General features: G+C 44.7%; 1 protein-coding gene across 2 annotated transcripts in view; it reads right to left on the bottom strand.

Moving 5' to 3' along the window:
* LOC136847005 (putative inorganic phosphate cotransporter) overlaps window positions 1-5118 on the bottom strand; it is a 37477-nt gene extending 32359 nt beyond the window's left edge. Inside the window, exons 1-2 of one of the 2 annotated variants that reach the window (XM_067118256.1) lie at window positions 5016-5118; window positions 4315-4520 (exon numbers count right to left, since the gene is read on the bottom strand). In XM_067118256.1, coding sequence (XP_066974357.1) covers window positions 4315-4387 — 73 coding nt within the window. In that variant the 5' untranslated portion in view covers window positions 4388-4520; window positions 5016-5118. The other variant, XM_067118258.1, reaches the window with a different exon arrangement.
* Window positions 5119-15893: the final 10775 nt, after the last annotated feature.

The raw sequence follows: 15893 nt of genomic DNA, 5'->3' as shown, positions 1-15893 counted from the left end.
CGCCAAACATTTTGATGCAGACGGACGCGCCAAACATTTTGATGCAGACGGACGCACCAAACATTTTGATGCAGACGGACTCGCCAAACATTTTGATGCAGACGGACTCGCCAAACATTTTGATGCAGACGGACTCGCCAAACATTTTGATGCAGACGGACTCGCCAAACATTTTGATGCAGACGGACTGCCAAACATTTTGATGCAGACGGACTCGCCAAACATTTTGATGCAGACGGACTCGCCAAACATTTTGATGCAGACGGACTCGGACTCCATAACATTTTGATGCAGACGGACTCGCCAAACATTTTGACGCAGACGGACTCGCCAAACATTTTGATGCAGATGGACTCGCCAAACATTTTGATGCAGACGGACTCACCAAACATCCAAACATTTTGATGCAGACGGACTCGCCAAACATTTTGATGCAGACGGACTCGCCAAACATTTTGATGCAGACGGACTCGCCAAACATTTTGATGCAGACGGACTCGCCAAACATTTTGATGCAGACGGACTCACCAAACATTTTGATGCAGACGGACTCGCCAAACATTTTGACGCAGACGGACTCACCAAACATTTTGATGCAGACGGACTCGCCAAACATTTTGATGCAGATGGACTCACCAAACATCCAAACATTTTGATGCAGACGGACTCGCCAAACATTTTGATGCAGACGGACTCGCCAAACATTTTGATGCAGACGGACTCGCCAAACATTTTGATGCAGACGGACTCGCCAAACATTTTGATGCAGACGGACTCGCCAAACATTTTGATGCAGATGGACTCGCCAAACATTTTGATGCAGACGGACTCGCCAAACATTTTGATGCAGACGGACTCGCCAAACACTTTGATGCAGATGGACTCGCCAAACATTTTGATGCAGACGGACTCGCCAAACATTTTGACGCAGACGGACTCGCCAAACATTTTGACGCAGACGGACTCGCCAAACATTTTGATGCAGACGGACTCACCAAACATTTTGATGCAGACGGACTCACCAAACATCCAAACATTTTTATGCCGACGGACTCGCCAAACATTTTGATGCAGACGGACTCGCCAAACATTTTGATGCAGACGGACTCACCAAACATTTTGATGCAGACGGACTCGCCAAACATTTTGACGCAGACGGACTCGCCAAACATTTTGACCCAGACGGACTCGCCAAACATTTTGATGCAGACGGACTCGCCAAACATTTTGATGCAGACGGACTCGCCAAACATTTTGATGCAGACGGACTCGCCAAACATTTTGATGCAGACGGACTCGCCAAACATTTTGATGCAGACGGACTCGCCAAACATTTTGATGCAGACGGACTCGCCAAACATTTTGATGCAGACGGACTCGCCAAACATATTGACGCAGACGGACTCGCCAAACATTTTGACGCAGACGGACTCGCCAAACATTTTGATGCAGATGGACTCGCCAAACATTTTGAAGCAGACGGACTCGCCAAACATTTTGACACAGACGGACTCGCCAAACATTTTGACGCAGACGGACTCGCCAAACATTTTGATGCAGACGGACTCACCAAACATCCAAACATTTTGATGCAGACGGACTCGCCAAACATTTTGATGCAGACGGACTCGCCAAACATTTTGATGCAGACGGACTCGCCAAACATTTTGATGCAGACGGACTCGCCAAACATTTTGATGCAGACGGACTCGCCAAACATTTTGATGCAGACGGACTCGCCAAACATTTTGATGCAGACAGACTTGCCAAACACTTTGATGCAGACGGACTCGCCAAACACTTTGATGCAGACGGACTCGCCAAACATTTTGATGCATACGGACTCGCCAAACATTTTGACGCAGACGGACTCGCCAAACATTTTGACGCAGACGGACTCGCCAAACATTTTGACGCAGACGGACTCGCCAAACATTTTGATGCAGACGGACTCGCCAAACATTTTGACGCAGACGGACTCGCCATACATTTTGACGCAGACGGACTCGCCAAACATTTTGACGCAGACGGACTCGCCAAACATTTTGATGCAGACGGACTCGCCAAACATTTTGACGCAGACGGACTCGCCAAACATTTTGACGCAGACGGACTCGCCAAACATTTTGACGCAGACGGACTCGCCAAACATTTTGACGCAGACAGACTCGCCAAACATTTTGCTGCAGACGGACTCTCCAAACATTTTGACGCAGACGGACTCGCCAAACATTTTGATGCAGACGGACTCGCCAAACATTTTGATGCAGACGGACTCGCCAAACATTTTGATGCAGACGGACACGGACTCGCCAAACATTTTGACGCAGACGGACTCGCCAAACATTTTGACGCAGACGGACTTGCCAAACATTTTGACGCAGACGGACTCGCCAAACATTTTGATGCAGACGGACTCGCCAAACATTTTGACGCTTGAGACGGACTCGCCAAACATTTTGACGTGAGACGGACTCGCCAAACATTTTGACGCAGACGGACTCGCCAAACATTTTGACGCAGACGGACTCGCCAAACATTTTGACGCAGACGGACTCGCCAAACATTTTGACGCAGACGGACTCGCCAAACATTTTGACGCAGACGGACTCGCCAAACATTTTGACGCAGAGACGGACTCGCCAAACATTTTGACGCAGACGGACTCGCCAAACATTTTGACGCAGACGGACTCGCCAAACATTTTGACGCAGACGGACTCGCCAAACATTTTGACGCAGACGGACTCGCCAAACATTTTGACGCAGACGGACTCGCCAAACATTTTGACGCAGACGGACTCGCCAAACATTTTGACGCAGACGGACTCGCCAAACATTTTGACGCAGACGGACTCGCCAAACATTTTGACGCAGACGGACTCGCCAAACATTTTGATGCAGACGGACTCGCCAAACATTTTGATGCAGACGGACACGGACTCGCCAAACATTTTGATGCAGACGGACTCGCCAAACATTTTGACGCAGACGGACTCGCCAAACATTTTGACGCAGACAGACTCGCCAAACATTTTGATGCAAACGGACTCGCCAAACATTTTGACGCAGACGGACTCGCCAAACATTTTGACGCAGACGGACTCGCCAAACATTTTGACGCCAAACATTTTGAGACGGACTCGCCAAACATTTTGACGCAGACGGACTCGCCAAACATTTTGACGCAGACGGACTCGCCAAACATTTTGACGCAGACGGACTCGCCAAACATTTTGACGCAGACGGACTCGCCAAACATTTTGACGCAGACGGACTCGCCAAACATTTTGACGCAGACGGACTCGCCAAACATTTTGACGCAGACGGACTCGCCAAACATTTTGACGCAGACGGACTCGCCAAACATTTTGACGCAGACGGACTCGCCAAACATTTTGACGCAGAGCGGACTCGCCAAACATTTTGACGCAGACGGACTCGCCAAACATTTTGACGCAGACGGACTCGCCAAACATTTTGACGCAGACGGACTCGCCAAACATTTTGACGCAGACGGACTCGCCAAACATTTTGACGCAGACGGACTCGCCAAACATTTTGACGCAGACGGACTCGCCAAACATTTTGATGCAGACGGACTCGCCAAACATTTTGATGCAGACGGACTCGCCAAACATTTGATGCAGACGGACTCACCAAACAAACAGATTGCGCAACAGGCGTTATGTTTGCACCCAGTTGAAGTATCATATTATTTCTAACGTCTTAGTGAAGCCATTAAGATTAAAATATTGATCTTAACTGTAATTTATGAACAACTGCGCTTGAACCAATTTGGGTTTCCCTTTTAGGAGCTAGGTTGAAATTAGCAACTGGTGGAAGACCACTGACTAACCCGAAAGATAAAGCTGAGTTATTTGTACGGCTTAAAAGCTAATTGGTCCTAGACAGTTAAAACTAAAAATGATGTGATAAATGTATAAGATATGACTGAGCAAATTAGCTATTCGTTAAAACAGACATAAAAAAGAATATCATTCGGCACAAGAAAAGGCGAAAGAACCATCGAAGTCCGAGTTTCAGTTTTCGCAATGGTTTGCCCTCTCAGCAAATTTTGAGCTTTAAAAAAAATATATTTTCTAAAGCGAACATGCCATATTTATATTATCTTCTTTATTTATACTATTTATAAATTCATACATGCACACTTCCAAACATTGTTATTTTCACGTCCTTTCACAAAAAAAGTTATTCAACAATTATGTACTTTTATTGACTGACAGACATTTTCAACTCGAAAATAAAAACAAAACAAAAAGTTGACATATAAAATTAATCACAATTCAAATACCTTTGCTGAAATGAACCCCACATTTTCCTTCGGAAATGGAGATCCGCCCGTGATGATTCTCAGAGGAGTCCATCTTTGGTAATGATTCTCTCTCGACTCGTTTCAAGTATGGCCGTTGTCATTCACTCATTAGCCCAGCCGTCATCAGGAAACTTAATCTTCGTTGTATGCTTGATAACCGTTATCCTGCCCTAAGTGTTATCGACCTAATGTTTTTTAACAGAAACTTTATCAGGAATTAATTTGATTTTTATCACTATAGAACGAGCAAGTGGGTCTTAACCTTGCAAAGGAAAGAATCTACCAAGCAGAATGCCCTTCAGAAGAAATAAACAACAAAGAAAAATTTATTAAATGTAAATATAACAAAAATCTGAATGTACATAACTTACATCAAATAGCAATCAAAGTAAAATTATGAAGTAAAAACCAGAAGCAACAAAAATAAACGGGAACTATGTCTGCCACATCTACGCTGCTTTCTAGCTTTAAGTGAGATTTAATGAATGGCAGCGAGGACAGGTGGCAATGTCTGAAATCATCTCTATGTTTCACGACACTTTGAATTGACTATAATATGGCTAATGTCCATGAATACGTCTCACCAACTGGAATTTACATGGGTCAGGACACCAACAAACTATAACCGAATACATATGGAACTGATCTTATTTAAAATCCCATGGTCTTCCTACACTCACATTTGCAAGACTGGGGGACTATTCCTGAGAAATCACAACAAAGTTGTCATTCTTACAGTGCGTCCACACTGCACACTGAAGCGAAACAAGTCATATATACGTCAGCAGTTGTAAAGTAATCAGTTCACAAGTAATGCGCCGGAATATAGTTGCCAAATTTACAGTATTTGATAAAAGACTTACCCTCCTTCGTGTGATTGGTCCTCCCGCTCGGTTCTGTGACTCACGTCTCAGTTTTAATTGCATGTTTGGCAATCAGTTTGTCCTTAACAACTCACCTAGGTGAAGTTATTTTCGCAAGAATTATTTCTGGCCCTCCTTTTGCTTCCTAATGGTATCAACGAACTCTTTCAGCTGTGTGCATGCAAATGAATAGATGCCTCACATTTGCCCATAAGCCACAACATTTTTCCTCTAGTTTCAAACAAAACAAAGCATTTTTATTGCAACTGGCAAAGAAATTGCCAACAGACGATTGCAGTCGTTTGTTGGCAATTTCTTTGCCAACAGATCTTCCCAGTCGACTGGGAAGATCTGACTAACAGGAAACACGCATATGGTTTTTAATAGCGAGTGTTTTTCCCAGAATGATTGTATCTGTGAAGTTATATTTAATATATAATCTCAAGATGATTTTCACATGAAAATCCTTATGGTAATTCCCTTTACATATGATAAACAGCATTGAATCCAGTGTGTCATCTCTAAAATTTGGTCCTTTTACAAATATCACGCAATATGCAACGATGAGAACATACGTAAATGAGAACATTTACCTCCTTAAGGTTCCTCAGAAAGGTCTCAACATCCTGTGTCAGCCTTAATAGAGTCACATTAAGATTTAGATGTACACTTCTGTCCTTTGAACACTGATCAACATACTGCGCAACGTAGAGAGAGAGAGAGAGAGAGAGAGAGAGAGAGAGAGAGAGAGAGAGAGAGAGAGAGAGAGAGAGAGAGAGAGAGAGAAAAATAAGAAAAATTATATTTTCATAATAAAATTAAGTTTCATATATACTTACTAAGTAATTACATAGCTATACTTTACACTCGCGCGGCAGCTTAAATTTTAAAATTCGTGGTAGCGCTCTGATTGTTTAATGTAGGTGACCAGTCCCGCCCACTAATGAATACTAGGAACGACTTAGCAGCCAACCTCATTCTGTTTCTGCCCTTATGTCCATCAGAGGGGATGAGGGCGGGCTCTGATTCTGTAATTACTTGGTAAGTATATATGAAACTTAAATCTTATTATGAAAATATAATTTTCATATAAGTGACTTACCAAGTAATTACATAACTGAATCCCACATTGATAGGAGGTGGGATACATGGACATATTCCATTCCAAAACATTAAGTAATGAATTTGAAATAGACAAAGTTCCCACTTACTTGGAGCTTTGTAGTGAAGGGGTATTCCATTGCCTAGTAAAGCATTGTTAAGTGTCCTTGCCCTGGGCATAGTACCGAAAAATAAAAACAACCAAACAATTTTGTCATCTACACTGAAAATAAACAACTACCCATCCATTGAAAGTGGTGGGTGCTCCAGGTACATTGTAACCCCCGGCTCCCCCCAAAAATTCGGCGCCTTACTACAAGGTGAAGAGATAGGGGGAGAAAATACTCTGCTTCCTCCCTAAGTGCCACGCCAATTATTCCTAATAAATGTCCCAAGGTACTGCAAAATGTTTTTAAACACTTTTAACTTCAAGAAAAAATTTAGGATTGAACTATTACACTTCCAGTGGGCCGACTGCCAAACGGAAGTGAGTCCAAATGGAAGTGAGTGACAAAATGAGCCTGAAAGCTAATGAGGTAGAGGCTACTCGGGTGTCTTAGCTTTCTCTTAACAGGTAGGCAAATCACTCTCCTGAATCTCAGAGTGCATCTCAAAAATAAAGTTCATTGGAGATGAAAGACAATGAGTTCATAGACAGAGGGCGAGACAGGATCTTGTTAGGACACCTTAGGTATGCATGGCCCTCTGATTATAAGGCTTGCTCAGGTAAAACCTGAAAGCTCAAACTAGACAATTTGCTCACTCTCCCAGAGCCAGGGATGTCCGTCAATTACTTCAGTGAGAAAGCACGGATCCTGTTTTTTTTCTTAGCCAGGAAAATGGAGCATTAAAACACAGACTGTCTCCTTGAGCAGAGTCTGCTCACTTGTCTATAGTAAGAAGCTCACTAACTCGATTGGCATTTGCTAGAGCTACAAGGAACATAGTTTTCTAGTTAAGTGAGAGACATGCAATAGAGAGGCTCGAAAGAAGGGTCCGTTAACCACTTGAGAGCTACATCCTAATTCCAAGATATGGAGTCTACTCTTCTCTACCTTGGAAGTCTCGAAAGACTTAATAGGTCGCCAAGATCTTGGTTAGAAGATAAAACTAGACCTTTGTGTTTAAATACTACGCCTAGCATTGCTTTATGCCCCTTGAAGGTGAAAGAAGAGAGCCCCTTTGGTGGTCCTTAGGTATAGGAGGAGTTCCACTATCTGAGCTAAAGAGGAATTCACAGGTGAGATGTTATAGCCGTTACACCATCATTGGAAGACTGCCCATTAAGACTGGAGTACTTGGCAAGAAGACTGGCATCTGCATCTTGTACTAGTCTCTGCAGTTGGTCTTCAAAAATTCACTTCTTCCAGGCAAGCTCCCGGACAGTCTGTAAATTTGTCCGAGAAAAGAGTGGCCCACCCTTAGTGGTATCTTTTGAAGTGAGGTTGTCTGAGTAGATATGGATTGTGGAAGGCGTCATGGAGAGTCCACTCACAACCATATCTGGTTCAGGAACCATCATGGTTCAGAATGGGGCCAAGAGGGTCATTGCCATGTTGCGATGAGCCTGAAAACTTGTTCAGCCCTTCCTTGACCGAGTCAGAATGAAGAAGGGCGTAAAGGTCCAGGTTGGACCTCACTTGCAGCATGGCGCAAATTGCCCATGCAAGAGGGTCTATGATTGGAGAACGAAAAGAGGAAGGCAAAGGTTCCTTAAGGTGGCAAACTGGCCAAAATTGGCCTGTCCCATAGATTCTACAGATTCTGCCAGACCAGAGAGAGAGAGAGAGAGAGCCTCCTTGCTTCCTCCTTCTCCATATGGTTAATGACTGTGGTTTTGAAACAAGATTACCACAGTCTAGGTGTGAAATAGGGTTGAGAAGCATTGAAGCCATAAGCAAAAAGCTTTCAGCTGTCTGACAGAGATGAAAATATTATGTTCTTCGAAAGACCACAGCTCGAAAACTAACCGGTTCCCCAAGTAGGCTCCCCAACCCAGATCCTAGGCATTTGAATGGATAACTAAGTCTGGGCTTGTGGTATGAAGGAACTTCCCTTCCAAGAGTTTACATTCGAACAGCCATTACTGTAGGTCCGACCTAATTTGGAGCTAAGGGGGATAAACAAAAGTGCCCAAAAGTCAGTCATCCAGGTAAAGTACAGGAGGTCAAATGCTAGAGGAGTGAGGACTCAAGAGAAGGTTTGCCATTGAGAGGGCAAACACAGATCCTTGCACTAAAGCACCCTGTCCCGCCAAACGGACTTGAGATACTCCCAGAGATCCAGCGGGGGCATGGAACGATACTTCCTGCATAACCCAGGTCTTCATCCAAATGCCCTTGGAGACTGGATGACAGGATTGTCTGATTCACCTCTATTCTGAACCGGGTCTTCTATTCTAAGAGGAAAAAGGGGCGTTGCACGCCGTGCAGATTCGCTGACAACTATACTGACTCACAGACAACTGAGGGAACTTGCACCTCATCCTGACTCACAGACAACCATGTGGACTAGCTGCTGACACTGCAGGCTCTTTGCCAGTCGGCGGACACTTGACATTCGAACGGACTTGATTATAATGGACTCACTCACACCACATACAGGCTGACAACATATGCGGAAAACACAGAAGTCTAGGCACAGGCATAACTGCAGGTTTGTCAAACTGAGACAAATCCTTCTGCAGAACAGACACAATTCTCTCAATTGTGTCCTGAGGGAAGAGGTACTATAGGCCTAGAACCGAAAATAAAAGAGCACCTGAGTTTTCTCTTTTTGAGATTTCAAAGTAAAGAGCAGAATCTTTGAAAAGAAATCTCAATCGTCCTTACCAACACAGGGCAGGACTCATTGACAAAATCGAGGCAATGTCTCTTGACAAAAACTTGAAGTCCTCTACCTTCTTAGCCAGTGCTCCTGCTGCTAAGAGGAGGGAGCTTTCTTCACAAAGCTTAAAAACACAACATAAATGTCCTGATCTGTAAAGGACATGACTCCTTGACTGAAGAATTTGTGCAGGGTTATCAGGGACTGGCACTGGTCACTTGAAATAACCGGAGCCAGGTCTCAATTGGGAACTGGCACTTAAGAAAGGACCACAGTGCTTTCTAAAAAATGGTAATCATCAAGCATTAACGAGATGAGCACTCAGGAATTAGTGTCGAGTGCTCAAGAATTGACGCTGGGTATGCAGGGACTGGCTCTGGGCAATGGAAAGCTGGTGCCGAACTCTTGGCAACTGGCGTCGAGCATGCATAGCCAGTCCGCGGGCGCTCAGGAGTCGGTGCTGGGCGCTTGGAGACTGTGACTGACGTATGTTGCTCAGGCGAACTACACTGGGCACGTGGCAGCTGGCATCGAAATCTTGGCAACTGGTGCCGAGCTTGCATAGCCAGTCTGCAGGCACTTGGGAGTTGGCACTGGGCGATCGGAGATTGTGACCGACGTGTTTCTTGGGCAAGCACGCTGGGCGCTTTTGTGGGCACCTAGATAATGATGAGCGTTTCCTGTTTGATGGGTGCCAAATACTGGCACTCTGGTGAAAAGTAATCAGGACTGTGCCAGGCACTGCAACCTGGTTAAGGAATGAGAGACGGATCTCTTGTCTGTTTCGACGGAATAGGAGATGGCTTGTTGCCGCTACGTCTTTTCAGGGGACGGAACATGCCGAGAAGACGCCCAGAATGCGGGCTCTCCAAGTCCGAAGACAACTGGTGTACACTAACAGAGATGCCCTTCCAACAGCAGTCTGAGGATCTGCGCTTTAAAGTGCTGGAAGAGTGCTTGGCAACTGGTGCTGAGCGTGCATAGCCGGTCTGTGGGCAGTCGGGAGTTGGTGCTGGGTGCTTGGAGACTGTGGCTTCATTTAGGAGTGTCAGGGGGCGCTTAGAAGTTGCTGGGTGCTTTAGAGCGCTGGAAGAGGGTTTTGGCGCCAAATACTGGCTATCCGATGGGCCGGATAGACACCTCCTCCCCTACACCTCCGGCAAGAAGCCTTTTCAGTGGCTGTCTGTCGCAACCAGGGAGTGTAAAACAGGCTTGACTTTCAATATGTCTCCTCCCAGGTTCAGGGGAGTGTGACAGTGACTTAAGTCTAGGAGAACCAACAAGCTGGATAATAACCTCCTCCACTGCACATTTCACTATCACAAGGTTAACTTCTGTTAACCCAGACACAAAACTGGGAAAGACACAGGAAGGAAACAAGGGAGCCAGGTGCAAGAGAAGATAAGAGGGCTACTAGCAAGAGAGAAAAATTAATGCAGGGAGAGTTGGCACCAGATGATCGGGAGCTGGCGCCGCGCACTCAGTGCTCCCAGGTTGTAGCTAGCGTCAGGCGAGCTGGGTACCAGGCGAGATAGTAGCTCGGGTAGCTAGTGAGCTCCTGGGCACTTGGCACCAATTCTCAGCTGTCAAGAAAGTCTGTTCACCAAAAAGCCCATCGCCACCATCGCCAGGCACCCAAAAGCTGATGCCAGGAGCTCTGAAGATGATCAGGCACTTGGGAATGGGCGCTGCTAGTGAAAGGGTTCATGGCACTCCTGTCAGCCTGGAGCCTAAGAAAAACTATCCTCAGAGGACAAAAGGACCAAGCATGCATGCCTTCTGAAAGTAGTTGTGATTCTTTTGGTAGACATCTGAGGCTGGCAACACTTGCAAGTCTCCTGTCTTCTTAGTCCCTGCTCCTGATGTTAAGATAAAAGAGATCCTTACTCCAAATCTTGACAAGAACTTCGACCAGGAGAACTAAATCCGTCTAAGCATGAGAGGGAGTAATGGACAAAAAACATTTGTCTTGCTCCCTTAAAAAACCAAAGTCAGGCTCCCAACTCCTTGTGGAGGTGACAGCTTTCTTCAACATGCTCATAATTTCGTCCACCAAAGTCCCTGCCTGTAAAGTCCATTGCTTTGAGACACTAATTGACATCACAAAAGGGAGCAATTTGGGTCATCTGAAACTCTAGGCAGAGGAGGAACAAGTTAAGAGACAAAACCGCCTGAGACCGTTGTATGGTACTCAAAGGAGGGAGTCCGATGCTGTAGAGAGGACAACCGACGATCAGAGACTAGTGTTGGCCACTTGAAGGCGTGAGTTATGCTTTTAATTGGAAACTGCACTCAAAATAGAATAACAGTATATTCTTAGAAGAGACAGGTGCCAAGCTAAAGCGAGATTGTCATCAGCCACTAGTAGGCTGATGCCAGAAGCATGAGAACTGGTGTTGGGAGGTCTATATGAAGATGAGTTCTGGTGCCATAGGGCGTTCAGGTGCTCCTAGAAGCTCGGGTGCTACTGGAAGCTCGGGCGCTAATGGGTGCTATGGGATCAGACAAAAAGAATGCTCGGACACTGAAGGTCTGCTTGGCGCCAGTACTGGCATTCCACAACCAAAAGTTCAGGAGACAAAAGTTCAAGACTGTTTCAGAAGATATAAGAAGGTGTGGACTATGCTCCTGCTCTGAGACATTTACCGAAGAGTGGAGAAGAGCAAATCTCATCTGAAAAAAGCATCTTCAATGGCCGAGATTCACTACAAAAATTACCATCAGCGCTTTGTCTACACTGGAGTATCACTAGAAAAAAGCACATATCTATGGAAGCCTTTCCCATGGCTGTCCGTCAACACCTGCGGACAGCAAGCTCGACTGAGGGGCAGCTATCTGGGGGCAAAATCCCCTTCGGACTCCCATGGACCGGCAGTATGCCTCCTCCCAGGTTTGGGGGAGTGACAGGGACTGGGCTTAGGAGAGCTGACAGAGCCGGATAGCCACATCCTCCACTACACCTCCAGTAAGACGCCTTTCCAGTGGCTGTCTATTGACACCTGGGACCGGCAACAGGCTCGACTGAGGGGGCGACTACCCGTGTGTAAACCCCCTGACCTCCCTTGGACTTCCAGTATGTCTCCTCCCAGGTTTAGGGGAATGTGACAGAGAACTTTGTCTAAGAGAATTGATGGATGAGTAGACACCTCCTCCACCGCGCAGCACTTTACTGTTATAAGGTTAACATCTGTTAACCTAAACACAAGACTGGCAATGGCACAGGAAGGCAACAAGGAAGCCAGGTGAGGGAGCAATTGGAGAAAATTCTCAAGGGCCAGTAGAAGGAGAGAAAATTGGTGTTGGGAGAGAGTTGGCACCAGCAGAGCTAGTAGCATGGGAGTTAAGAGGCAAAGGTTGATGAACAATTTGGGAGCTTGTAGCACAGTTTCCGGGTGTCAAGAACGGCTACTCTCCTCAAAAAAGCAAGTAAAAATAAGCACATTTCTCTCCCCACTATGTACTACCCTTCCACTTCCAGATCTCTGCAAGGCAAAGTGTAAGATAATGTTCAATTAATCATTTACCAACAATAGTTGAAGTACACAGGTTACCATTTACAGACATATATCAAATCCTATCAAATGCTATTGAGAATTGCAGCTTTGCATATCATTACTGAAAGTGTAAGTCCGATGGTGAACACAATATTAACGTTTAGTACGCTACTTGGAAAAGGCAGTTAACCTTTACCAACCATAAGTGAAGTACAGAGTACCATCATACATACATATCTCAATTATTATTACACATTATTAAGACCTGCAGATATGCATTTTGCTATCGAAAAAATTGGTCGTTAGCGAATACAATGTTACATTTAATACACTACTTGAACAAGGAACATTAACCTCTACCAACCCTAGTTAAAGTACCCAGAGTACCATTATACAAACATATCTCAATTCCTATTAAACATTATGAGACTTGTAGAAATACATTTCAATAATGAAAATATTGGTTCGGTAGAGAACGCATATTCTACATTTGTTACTATAATCGGCAAATGAGGTAACGAACGCAAAATTGAAGTATCTACACTACTTGGAAAAGGAAAGCTGACCTTTACTGATAAAGTTCGCTCAAATCTATCAGAGATTAACTGAGACTCATATATGTGTTCACTACCAACACAAAAATATGTTACAGTGGACCTCGTATTAGGGGGGTATGCGTACCAGGCACCCCTGCAAATAGTTAAAATCCATGAATAGTTAACACCCCCCTCTAAAATCGCTTATAACTGCCTATCTTGAAAGTTCAAATACCAAATTTATACTTAAAGTATCATCCTACATGAAACATATCTTAAATTATTATCTTATTACTGTATTAATCTTTGAAATTATATTATTAATATCATTTCAAAGTCATCTTAAAAATTAGTACCCTTAAAAATATATACACAGTACCTCCAACTCTTCCAGCCAACAGAAAGATAGGATGGATTGATGGACTATCCCAGATTCCTTCCACCTTTTTGTACCTTCTTGAACAATCTCACTTCAAGAGACACCATCAAGGGTGGTTCGCTCTTAACATGGACAGGCTTTGGGCTGTTCGGGTGTTTATCAAAAAGGAGGGGCTTTTTTTTTTCAGGGGTGCTACAAAAGACATTTGAGAGATGGGAAAGGGTACCGAGCTAAGTCTGACTCAATAATGAAGCTTGCTCATTTACCCTGGGAATTTTTTACTGAGAATGAGCACCCCTCCATGACCTGGATCCGTTCTCTCTCTCTCTCAAGAATTTAATAGTAGAGAAAACAGTCTTGACAGCTAGGGATGATACCTAATTCATTAGGTAGCAAGACCTCTGAACAATGTTGTGGAGGTTTCTTGCTAGGGATACCACTCACACTCTAATGCAAGTGGGACACATGGCCTTGTGCCTAGGCCAGCAGAGCAACGATGGTCAAAGAATGAAGGCTCTCGCCTAATACAACGTAGGTACCTTCATACACCCCAAAATTCGACAATTTCCTAACTAAATAGGAAAGGTTAGAGTACAGCTACCCTAATTGTTCAGGACAGGAGTTCCCCTGCTGTTATGAGGGGCGAATGAGCTCTGCACAATTCATATTGGATTTCCACATCTCACAGATAGTGTGAGGCAAATAAGAAGTTATACCTCCACTGCGCCGCATTAACAACTTTGTCCAGAGAAAGAAAGTGATCACTACAGCTTGCACATCGTGGAATCTTTCTTTAAGCTGATGGTAAAAGAGTTGAGTCTAGATTTGCATGCACTCCTCTGACTAGAGCCTTGAATAGACAAGGCATACCATTCTTTGACAAAGTAAGTCAGGTTTCCCAGGGCTGCAAAAACGGTTGTTGACATTTTGCCTGATTTCCCTAGTCTTTTGCAAATATACAGGGAGAGCTCTGACAGGACATAGGAAAGTTACTTCCCCATCTGGGGTCAAAGAGGACAGACTGGGGATCACAAAAGAGCAAGGCAGAGAATGAGACTTGAAATCATTCTTGGCCCTGAAAAGGGGTGGAAAAGAAAGGACTGCTCCTTAGATAGTCAAGGACAAAAACAGTCTTCACTGTCAAATCCTTAAGGGAGGTTGCACTCAAGGGCTTAAATGGGGGCATGCATGAATACTTAACCACCACATCCAGATTCCAGCCCAGGGGTTAACTGGAAACTTAGGAATATCAATTTGGAAGGAGCGGATGGCCTCCTTAATATCCATGTTGGACAAAATATCTAGGCCAGTACGCCTCAATACAGCAACTAATATTGATCGGTACCTTTAATGGCTGGGACTGTAAAATGTCTGTTGTAGCATAAGTAAGAAAGAATTTAATGATGATATTCACAGAGGTATGGGTGCAGGAAAGCCTTCTAGCTGAGCACCAACCCCTATATACTGCCCACTGTACATTAGTACAGTGCACTGGTCCCTTCTGGAGTTAAGGATAGATTTTCTGCATTCCTCTGAAAAACCCCTTGCTAGTAAGAGATGGTAGATTTCTCCGAGCAGTCAGCTGAAGCATGGGGAGGTTTTGGGGAAACCTCATACCTCCTGACTGTTTGAGAGGACCTTTCCTTGGTGAAAGCCTTGGCCTATCAACTAACAGAGGCAGTGGGTCTGGGAACCATTCTCTGGGAGGCCACCAAGAGGTCACTAAAGTCGTACATCAATTCACAGCTATACAGAACTTAGCTAGTACTCTTTGTATCATAGCAAAGGGGAGAAAAGCATTGAGGTCTAGATAAAACCAGTCTAAAAGCATTGCATCGACTGCCCATGCCTGAGGATCCTGAACTGGAGAGCAGTCAATTGGCGGGCAACTGTTGGAACTGGTGGCGAACAGGTCCATTAGAGGAGTGCCCCAGAGCTTCCACAGGTCCTTGCAGACTTGTGGATGCAAGATCCATTCAGAAGACAGAATCTGGTCCTTCCCGCTCAATTGGTCTGCCACAATGTTCATTTTTCCTGGCACAAACTCAGGTAACAGAAGGACCTTTCTTTACTCTGACCAAGAGAATCCAACTTGAAAGGAAGAGCAAAGCTTCTGACTTTGTGCCTTGTTGATTGCTCAGCTGTGTCAGCACTGTTGAATTGTCTGAAAAGAGTGCTACCTTACTGCTAAGTAATAGATCCTCTAATACTAGCAGGACCTTCCACACTGCCAACATATCTAACTGAATGATATGGAATTCTCGCTCCTCTGTGGACCAAACCCCAGCTAAATGCCTGTCTGCTGCAACCGCTACTCAACTTTCTGACTACGCATCAGAATATAATGTGAGGTCTGGGC

The sequence above is a fragment of the Macrobrachium rosenbergii genome, chromosome 16, assembly GCF_040412425.1.
Source record: "Macrobrachium rosenbergii isolate ZJJX-2024 chromosome 16, ASM4041242v1, whole genome shotgun sequence".
Taxonomy (NCBI): domain Eukaryota; kingdom Metazoa; phylum Arthropoda; class Malacostraca; order Decapoda; family Palaemonidae; genus Macrobrachium; species Macrobrachium rosenbergii.
Note: the sequence above shows the minus strand (reverse complement) of the source record. Positions and strands in the feature narration are given on the sequence as shown.